The sequence below is a fragment of the Balaenoptera physalus genome, assembly GCF_965194825.1.
Source record: "Balaenoptera physalus genome assembly, chromosome: 18".
NCBI classification, from domain to species: Eukaryota; Metazoa; Chordata; class Mammalia; order Artiodactyla; family Balaenopteridae; genus Balaenoptera; species Balaenoptera physalus.
Genome location: NC_138899.1, coordinates 11,841,288 through 11,851,941, shown reverse-complemented (window position 1 = coordinate 11,851,941; position 10,654 = coordinate 11,841,288). Strand labels below are relative to the sequence as shown.

At 40.4% G+C, this 10,654-nt stretch overlaps 1 protein-coding gene across 21 annotated transcripts in view; it reads right to left on the bottom strand.

The window, feature by feature from the left end:
- Nucleotides 1-2,260: 2,260 nt before the first annotated feature.
- Nucleotides 2,261-10,654, bottom strand: part of DOCK9 (dedicator of cytokinesis 9) — a 324,890-nt gene continuing 316,496 nt past the window's right edge. For 17 of the 21 annotated variants that reach the window (XM_082434573.1, XM_082434572.1, XM_082434576.1 and 14 more), the window contains 4 exons: nt 10,296-10,486; nt 7,171-7,271; nt 6,898-7,036; nt 3,674-4,959 (listed from right to left, as the gene is read on the bottom strand). In XM_082434573.1, coding sequence (XP_082290699.1) covers nt 4,837-4,959; nt 6,898-7,036; nt 7,171-7,271; nt 10,296-10,486 — 554 coding nt within the window. In that variant the 3' untranslated portion in view covers nt 3,674-4,836. The other 4 variants (XM_082434583.1, XM_082434588.1, XM_082434582.1 and 1 more) reach the window with 4 other exon arrangements.

Sequence of the window (10,654 nt, the reverse complement as noted above, 5' to 3'; positions counted from 1 at the left end):
AGAGAAAGCCTGCATGCAGCAACGAAGATCCAACGCAGCCTAAATATATAAATAAATTTATTTAAAAAAAGAAAAAAAAAGCCTTGAACAAAATTAAAAAAAAAAAAACAAGAAAACTGGGGGGCTTATCACTGTTATCATTCTTTGGGTCCCAATGTTGCTGGCTGGTCTGTTTCCTTCACTTCACCTTTCAGAGTCTTCTTATGTTTGTTTGTTTTTTAATGTATAATGTCCAGGGTTTTTAGTTGTATTTAGTGGAAGGGATAGGGAAAAGTTTATCTACTTTACATAGTAGATATACCATAACAAGAGAACCTTGAATTTCTTTTAACATATAAGTGCCCTCTCCATCTCTTTTTTCTTGAAATTTACTGAAGAAATCACTACAGAGCTTCCCACAGAATTGGATTTTGCTGATTGCATTCCCCGTGGTGTCATTTAACATGTTCCTCTGTGTCCTGTATTTCCCAGGGAATTGGTGGATAGATTTACAGACTTGATCAGATTCAGGTTACAGTTTTGGGCAAGACTCTGTCATAGATGGTGGTGTACTTCTATCATGAGGCATGTATCACCTCTTTGTCTTTCTTGGTAATATTAGCTCCTTCAATAGTTGCTAGTCTTTATTTTTCTAGTATCATCATGAACTTAATTATATAATTTTAACCCACTGCTATTATTATTCTTGTTTATGTTCATCCCATATCTACCTAGAAGGAGCTTCTTTAAATTCTTTTGACAGGGTCTGTGGTGTCTTTGCCAGTCCCATGGAAGTCAGGTATGAGAAGACGCTCCAGACTCACCTTGGACATTTTCTGCCCTAAATCTAGAATCAGCCATTCTCCATGGAGCCTGGATAGTTTTGGTCAGAAAGGTATTTAAAGACCACAATTTGGGCACTTAGAGGTGCTCATTAGCTGGCTTGGTCATGGTTTTTAAGTCTTTTCAGTTAACCAAGTGAGGAAATAAGTGTGTATTTAAGATAAATACATGATGAGTTCAAATTCGTATCTCCATATCAAATTCAGAACTAAAGAGTTTTAATTTAACCTATTTTTGTCTTATAGATGTAACTTTTTTTCCTCCCATGCCAAAAACTTGGTTCCTAATGATATCCATATAATCACTCATTTACTTTCTCCAGCAGTAAACACACAACAGTCTCAGAATGACAATATAATCTCACAAAAACAAAACACCACTTCCACAAAACAATTATTGACAATGTTTTTTGTTTATTAACCAATCATTTATTTATTTGTTGCTACTATTTTTGTCCTTAAGGTACATGTCACTAGAGATGCAAAGTGAAATTCCTGTACTTTAAAGTCATTTGAAATAATTCCTATGTATTTGTGTCACCAACTGTATATGTGGTTATTATGTTGATTTATTTCATTTTGCTTTCAATTCTTAGGAATCAAAAATTTATTTTAATAATTTTGTAAATATTCACATGGTTCTAGAGCCAAATCTATGAAGCAAATTATATTTGAACAGGTTAATCTTCTAACTCTGTCCCCTATGTATTATTCCCTCTCTCCCCATATAGGTAATAACTTAAAGCTTTTCTTTTTTGATTTTTCCCTTCCATCTAAAAAAACACAATTATCTCTGCTTACTTATCCTTCCTTTCTTAAATAAAGGGTAGCACACTATTTGCACTTTTCTCTGTCTTGTGTTTTGTACATATGGTATCTTGAAGATCACTCCATTGCAGTAAACAGAGATATTAATCCCTTTTTAGAGCTACACAGTGGAGTCACTGTGTACATGTACAATAGTTTATGCAAACAATCCCCTGTTGATGGAAATCAAAATGTTTTTAAACGGAGTTTCTACACTGAGTAACTCTGACATATGGTTATGTAAATCCCAATGATTATTACATAAGTCACCTTTTAATTTCATATCCCTACTCTCAACAGCTTTCTCCATGCAAGGGGCTGACTTTATTTATGTATACTACCTACAGTTAGTTAGTTCCCAGGTGGCAAATATCCCTGATAAAGTACTAAATAGTGTTTTAATTCCGAAGTTACTTCAAAGAATTTTCCCAAACGGGGAATAGGGAGTTCTTGTTTAATGAGTACAGTTTTTGTTTGGGAATATGAAAAAGTTCTGTAGATAAATGGTGGTGATGGTTGCACAACAATAAGAATGTACTTAATGCCACTGAACTGTACACTTAAAAATGATTAAAATGGTAAATTTCATGTTATGTATATTTTACCTCAATAAAAAAAAAGAATAAATAAGATCTATGGAAAACATTTAAAAATTTATTGAAAACTAGCAATAAAGATTTCTTAATGTTAAAAAACACAATTTTCCCCAATAAACTACTACTTTAATGTGTAACTTTATACCAAAATTAAAATTTTATGCCTAAACTAAATGAGGTTTTTAATTGATGTGAATGTGTTTCAGTGCAGGGTCAATAGATGTCTTCATCTTAGAGATGGTTCCTTTCTCCACTGTTGTAATTAGTGAGGGCTGGTCACCTTCCAAGCTGAATCTTATCTGACATGAAATCTGTACAAACTACTTTCCAAGTTTAACCACAAGGTAGCAAGTTATCTCTTTCTAGATGTATTTATCTTACTGCACGATGACTTGCATTTTATGGCTTCTAAATGAGGCATTTGTGACCAGGAAATCCAGCTCGGCAACAAGGGAGACAAACTCTTATACCTATCCCTGCTGGTGTTAGGGACAGTCAAGGTTTATTACACGGGGCTGAGACGTCAGAGACTCAGGGCAATCACAGAGAATCTTCTCAAGCCCTAAGTCTGGATCCACTAATGAATGGGCTGAAGCCTGGTGAGTTGACGTAACTCCTCACATCTCTTCTTCATGACCTTGTCGCCATCTGTAAAATACAGCCTTGCCCACTGATAGAGAATGTTCCAAAGACACCAAAAGATCCTTGGCATCTGGGTGCTCAGGATGTACACAGCATCATGATTTCCTTCCTCAACTGGTTATGAAAAAAGACAGCCTCCAAAACCCTTCAAGTAGGAAAACCAGCTATTTTATCTCTTGTGAAAGACTCCTCTTGCTTCCATCACTGGAACTCTGGGGCTGAGTGGCTCCTCTGCTGGGTCCCTGGGCACACCACAGGCAGACTGCAGACCAGCACCTGCAGTCTGAGGCATCACTTGACTCGGCTTCAGCGTTTATGATGATGTAGGGCACAGGGAGTGTGTGCACACCTGGCCACTGATGCACTGCTGGGATAAATGACCACCTCATCCCAGAGTACTCACCTTCAAAGCAAGCAGGGAGATGATAAAGATGGAGACCTTGGTGCAGTTGAAGAGGAAACGACAGAAGTATTAACGTGTCTATGTGTACTTGAGAACAACCAGTAGACTTCAGAGCCAGACTGCAGTGAAACAAAGCATTTATCCACATCCTCTGGAAGATCTGGCCCCTAGCCCTGCCTCTTGAAATCTGTACCATGGAAACTTACACAAAGGCAGAGAAACGGGTACAATGATTCCCATGCACCCAGCCTCAGCTTCCACAATTACCAACATTTGTCATCTACCTACCCTCTTTTTTTCCCCCTTAGGTATTTCATTTACCACATTATTTCACCCCCAAATATTTCAATATCCTGCCCCTCTTAGGACTGTCAGACAATAAATACCCAATACTCACTACCGGAAAATCAGCAATGTTATTTTTAATACAGCTGTGGTACAGAATGTTTAATTACAGCAGGGCAGAGATTCTAGTTAAATAAAATTAAAAACCTTTATTTTTCCCAAATATAAAATTACTAAATTAATGTCTGAAAAGAAAATATAACATGGTGAAAGCTTTACATTACACCACTATTCACCACAGGGTTTATGATTTACCAATGACATACTCCACCGTTTTGGCAAAAGGATGAAATTTTTAAAAGAGTTTATAAACCTAACCATAGCAAAGACTGTATACATCTCCATATTGCACTTTTTTTTATGTACAAGAATAAAACAGTAAAGTCAAGTGTATTGCATATACTAAGAACAACACAAATCTGTCACAATTAAACTTTATGCGGAAGCTGATGTGAGTATTAAAAATGTAGAAATGTCATACGTGTATGTACACAATGCCAAGACTGTATTAACAAACTCTATGTACATAACAGTATACTGTACTACTTTAAATGTTTAGCATAGTTGTGTTTATTAATACAGGCCTTTGGTTCTAAACCGCTTGACTAGTCCTAAGCTCACATAGTTTCTTAAGCTTTCATATTTTTTAAATGCAAGTAAATGAGTATAAAAGCACTAAACCTCCGGGTTCACTGGTACAAAAATTACAATGGTCGGTTCCCTTAGGTCATCAAAAACTAGTCACAAAAATAGTTCTTGTATTCAACCTGAATGTGCCACAGGAAAAAAAAAAAAATATTTTCAAGATTTTCCAGCTTAGCCTAGAGGCAAAAGGTTACCCCAGCCTCGATTTCAGTGCTATGTACATTCCAGAATACTTGTTTTCTCCAGGCCGTTGATTTTTAATACTACTCTGTAAGGAAGAATAAAATTTAACTCCAGCTTAAGAGTGTCCACCACATACCTCTGTTAAGACATAATGAAAATGTTGAATATTGCCAGCAAGGTTTAAAAAAATATGTGCACTCTCTTAGGACTCCTCCAGAAAATCTGCCATGAAACGAAATAACACGGCTCCTCATTCCCCTCCTCCCGCATTCCCCTCGACCGTTCCCTGTGCTCGGTCTCCCGTGTCCTGCACGTGCCCAGTGATTAGCTCTGGAGATCATCCTGAGTTTGCAAATGACAAAGCAAGTCCCCACACGCGGTCCACGAGGTGACGTCACACCACGGAGGACGAGCTGGTCATGCCGTGAACCAGCGTGCTCGTTGGAGTCCCACTGATGGCGTTGAAGATGTGAAGGGAATTCGGCAAAACGCTGGTCTTCTCCTCCAGGGGGCAAATCTCGAGGCACAGAAACACAAGGTTACCCAAGCGTAAACTGCTCCAAATGACACTTCTCACATTTATCATCCAGTGGCCACTGTTACTGTGAGTGGTGGTGCCCTCAGAGAGCTTGGCTTTGGCGGTTTGCAGAGGGAGCGTGTTAGCTCACCTCATAAATGACGTTTTTCAGATCAGGATTTTAAGGAGAAGGTCAAGAACAACATGTTTTGTTTCCTTTCCAGGTTAGTGAGTAGAGAGTCTTCTAACCTCACCAGATTATAAGGCACCTTGAGGCCTATCCTACACGTACTTGATGGGGACACGACCTGGCCTTGTCCCCTGGAAAAGTCGTTTTTAATTGAGTCTGGAGCATCGGGTGTTCTCTACCAGCTCCTTCTCTTAGGGTCTTACAGATTTCTATCCTGGGAGCAAGAGAGTGGCTGCCTCGCTGACCCTGATCAAGTCTCCTTCACGCTCAGTAACGCAAGGAAGAATTCTAAGTGCAAGACTTGAGCTATTGCCAGGTGGAAACTGAGAAGAACAGACACACTCAGAGGCTCCCCTGGAAAATCCAAAAGCAAGTCTACTCCAGGTCATGACTCTTTTCGCTCAAGGGTTCAAAGTTTAATCTTCACAATTGTTGAGATAATGGAAAGTTCAAGGTGTAGTTTAGAGCACGGCATGGCATTGTGTCCATACAATCTGGGAGTTTATTTTAATATTCTCAGCCCACAATTTTCTTCCTACTTTCATCTTTTCTAGTGCCAAATGCTGGCACCCACTGATCAAGCTCTCCATCCTGTCTGGAGGCCCCATGGAAAAGACCTTGAGCTTTCTCCAAAAACTTGTTCCCATGAGACCCTCTCTTTCTGCTTAATGATTCACATGTTTATTCAATTTTGTTTTCCTACTTTTCTAAATGCCCAGAAGAGGGCTTCTTTTTGCACGTGCATGGTCATTATGTCAATGTCTGCAGTTGCCCAAACTCAGTAATAACTTTATGTGAGCCAGTTATCAAGATCCAGAGAAATAAAATTAAAAAATGACATTACCATCCCATCTGAATGTGTGAGCATGGAGGAGAAAAAAAAGCAAGTTAAAGCTTAGACATTGAAGTTAGTTTCCTACAACAGGATCCTTCTCACTAAATCATCACATGGTATGTTAACTGACACAAATGGTCCTGGCTTCCATTTTGCGAGAATGAAAGTACCGTAGGGAACAGACAGAAGCAGTCATGTGCTATCAAGGTGCCAACACTAATCACAAAGACTGAGTCCGTGACTCAGAAGAAGTCGTTGTGGCTGGTGGAGAACAGACCCCTCAGGAAGCAAGAGGAGGTGGCCTTTAAGATTCACTCAGTTCCCTGGGCAGCTGTCCCCCCGATGACTACTGAGCCCACATATGTAATCCTACCAAAAGGAGTTCATACAGGAAGACGATGGTAGCAGTGCAATCAGGAAAGCTGCCCACAATGACAAGGAATAAAGAAGTAGCCTTGAGGAACCCACGAGGGCACCCAGGTCAGCTGTAAACAGTAAAAAACTGAACGACCCTATCTTTTTAAATGGTGAAAGACACTTACTGCAACAGAGAATTCCTTAAACTAGGCTGGTAAACTCTGTTCTTCCAAAGGACTGGGTGAATAAAGAAACTTCCAGGAACGGTATTGGTATTTTTTTTAACGTGAGGTGTTTTTGAGCTAGATTAAGTGATAAAGAGGAGGAGGGTGCTGGTCTCCTCTGGTCATATTAGACAGTGACGGGTGAGCACAATGTTAGCCGCTCCCCGAGTACCCACGGTTAGGTAGTAGCGGCAGTGCAGCATGCTACACTGTCCTTCAGATAGCAAAATTCCAGAAGGATGTCGGAGGGTTTAGGCCATCATTGGGGGCACCTGAGACCCCAACTGATGTGTGCTCCCTAAAAATGAGAAGCACTCCAGGGTGGCACCTACCTGCTCATGCATGATTTCAGAAAGCTCTTTTGTCATTTCCCTGTAGTTGGCCTTCATTTCCTCCTGATACTCTAACTGGTCCTCTTTGATCAGCCGTTCATTTACCGCTAAGGCTTGACCGCAAGCTTCCACAAATTGCCTGGAAAGGTGTGGGAGAGGGAAATCAAGGCATGTACAGAACAAAGGATGAGTCCCACTGATAGGATCTCTTTCTTGAGTGAGCACAGAAACGATCAGTACTTGAAGAAAAGGAGACACTTCCCGTGTGCTTACCTGAAAACTTCTTTAAGCAACTTCACTTTATTGTCAGGGTATCTTTTTGTGTTTGTGTCGTCTAAGAAAGCTCGGGCATATGCTAGTGGACCAGCATTGACCTGGATAAAGAACAAAGATTTTAAATTACGTTTTGAAGAAAATACCAATTATCATTAATTTAGTTTCAGTTGGCATTTGCTAAAAATGCTGCTTGAGTGAGTCAGTCATGACCTCTGCCCTCCAGGAACTTAGGACCCCAAAGAGGAAACCATGAATAAAGCTCATGATGTTATAAGCTATTTGATTTTATCATCTCAGTCATCCTTAGGGCACTTGTGATGCTGGTTCATTTTATGTAGGAAGAACCAATGCTTGGAAAACTTAAGGACCCGTTCAAGGTCGAATAGCCAATAAGCAAAACACCTGAGATCACAGCCCAAGTCTTCCAACTGGTATTCGTGCTACATGACACTGAACTAAGAGGTCAATCTGGTGAGTGCAATGAAAATTGAAAAATTAAGCATATGAGCCAGTTTTAAAAAACCAACTGTTCACCTCATGGAATTATGTAGATAGACATGGGCAAGCTGATCTGCTATCCTCAAATGAACTAACCATTCAGCTGGGCTGGAAAGACAAAGATTTGGGGCATTTAGCAACAGGATGAATGAACCAGAGCCCTGCATGTCTCCTTTAATTCACCAAGAAGAGTTCTCTGAGGTTGGGTAAGTCAGGAAACGTGGGAGTGTTGAAAGAAGGTTAGACACACTGGATGGGAAGGAGAAAGTTCCAGGCACCTGAGACATCTTGGGAAAGGTCCTGACCATGTGATTAGTGCATGATTTTTCCTAGGAGGTCTGGTGGACTTGGAAGGTAAGTAGGGAGGGCTGTCTGTCTCGTCTGTGGCTGTCGGGGAAGGGGATGGGCCGTGGTCCTGGTCCACAGTGTACAGGACTTGCACAGTAACTGAGCCGAGAGAATTCACACCAGAGGTGGGGAGAGGGGGGGCACAGACATTAGAGGTGGGGCCCTCTGAGACAGGGACAACTAGCTAACCCTTGGTGATAACTGGATATGATTACTGGATATGTGTGGAGAGCTATGTTAACAACCTAAAGGTAACCCAAATGAAGAATTATCCAAAACGATACATATGTTCAGTTTTAAGAAGATGCAGAAGGGAAGCTGATGAGACTTCATAAAGTCCAGCATAACAAGATCTTGGAGTGGAGTGCAGAATCACGGAGCCACCTGATGTCTCTGTCCTGTACAACAGCAACCCCAGAGGCTCTTGGTGGAAGAATTAAAGAAACACACAAATAAAACAATAAAGTTCATTTCCCCTGACTCCAGCTTTGTTGTTACCCTGGAGGGTGCATGTGTATAAACTTAATCTCCTCATTTCATCATGGAATTCTTTGCTTTTAAAGATGATTGGGCATTTATAAAACTCTAAGGTCACTCCTAGAGACTGTCATACGGAGTGAAGTCAGAAAGAGAAAAACAAATATCGTATATTAACGCATATATGTGGAATCTAGAAAAATGGTACAGATGAACCGGTTTGCAGGGCAGAAATAGAGACACAGATGTAGAGAACAAACGTATGGACACCAAGGGGGGAAAGTGGCGGGGGGTGGTGGTGGGATGAATTGGGAGATTGGGATTGACATGTATACACTAATATGCATGAAATGGATAACTAATAAGAACCTGCTGTATAAAGAGTAAATAAATAAAATTAAATTAAAAAAACAAAACGAAACAAAAAAACCCCTCAAGGTCACTATCAAATGGTAGGGCACAGTTTGCCCTTTAGAAGGCTGGAGCTGTCCAGCCCCATCCCTTACTGGCACACACACTCCTCCACTGGCCTTAGATAGAGGCTGGATGTTCCCAGGTCAGGTTTTGTTTTAGGCTGCAGAAAACTTTGGCCTCTGGCCCGTTATCTAATCAGTCGTGTGGCTAGAATATTTATCATATTCGCTTGATAACTTATTTTGGCACATTAGTCTTTTGGGCCATAAGGGAAGAGGTTGAAAGCATCTGTGAATACTTTTGCAGTGAATGACATTTAGAAAAATGTTAGGTAACAGCTCAGCGTGGATCTGATAAAAAGTTGACAAAAACTGACTTCAGGAAATGAAACCATTGTATTACAATCTATATGTAACTTTCATAAACACACCCTTCCAGAAAGAGAAAATAGTTGGATATGGGAATATATACATATACATAAAGCAGATGCTAGAGTTATTTATATACATTTAAAAACATCAATAAAGCAAGAAGCATGCTGGTCCCTGGAGGGAGTGATTTAACATCTACTAACTTCTTAGGAAATCATATAAGTAAAATACCTGAAAAAAAACCCCTATGATTGAAGTGCACTATACAAACATAAAGGTGCATATATCATAAGTGTTTAGCTTGATAAATTTTCACAAACTGAACATATTTGTGTAATCAGCACCTAGATCCAGGATGACTTTGTCCATAAATGGTACACATCACTTGAACAGCTATAGGAAAAAAAATGTCTTGACCCCCTATATGCTACTGCATACAAAAACCAATTCAGATAGATTGCACACCTACACATGAATCTAAACAAAGAAAACAGAGAATATCTCTGACACAGATTTCTTAAAGAGGACACACAAATAAAGGAAAAATTGATTAGCTGGGCTATATTAAAATGAATAATTTTGTTAATAAAAGATACCATTAAGAGAGTGAAACTTAATGTACTTTTTCAGGTGCAATTTTCATAGAAACCAGAAAACAATAGTTTTATAAGAAAACCTATAGCTATCCACACTTCTTTATATTTAAAAGAGTCTTTATGCTTCCAATCAGGCACCCAGAATTCCTCAAATTACTGAAAAACCAGGTTGTATGGAGAGCCATCTCCTACCCCTGGCAGACAACTTGGTGAGAATGACACTCTTGTAGCCCCAAGGCTACCGCCCCTCTGGTATCAGGAGAAACTGCACAAATATTGAAGGGAGGTAACGGGGATCACCTGATAAAGCCAGGGATCTACACTGGACCTTGCTGGTGTGAATGACCTAAAATTTCCCAAGGTCTAAGGATCTGTTCTCTGTTGCCCTGTGGTTTGCTTGGTCCGGCGTCCGGCTCACCTGGACGCTCACACTGCCCTGGAGTTTGAGCTGCAGTTTGATCATGTCCACTTCGGCCGAGGAGCACAGCTGCCGGAGCTCGGCCACCTTCTTACTCATCTCGTCAATGGCCACCTCGATGGGGTTCAGGTCCGTGTGGTGCTGGTACATGACGGGGATCCGCTTCTTCACGTAAGGGAAGCAGTGTATGGCTGTGGAGGAACACGGCCTAGAATGAGTCCACAGCTTGCACGTGCTTCACCAGTACTGAGGTAGAAGTGATCATTACTCCCATTCTACAGATAAGAAACCCAGAGCTTGCCTAGGTCACATGCCAGTATTTCGTGGAATGAGAATACTGTCCTCGTTTATCGTTGTGC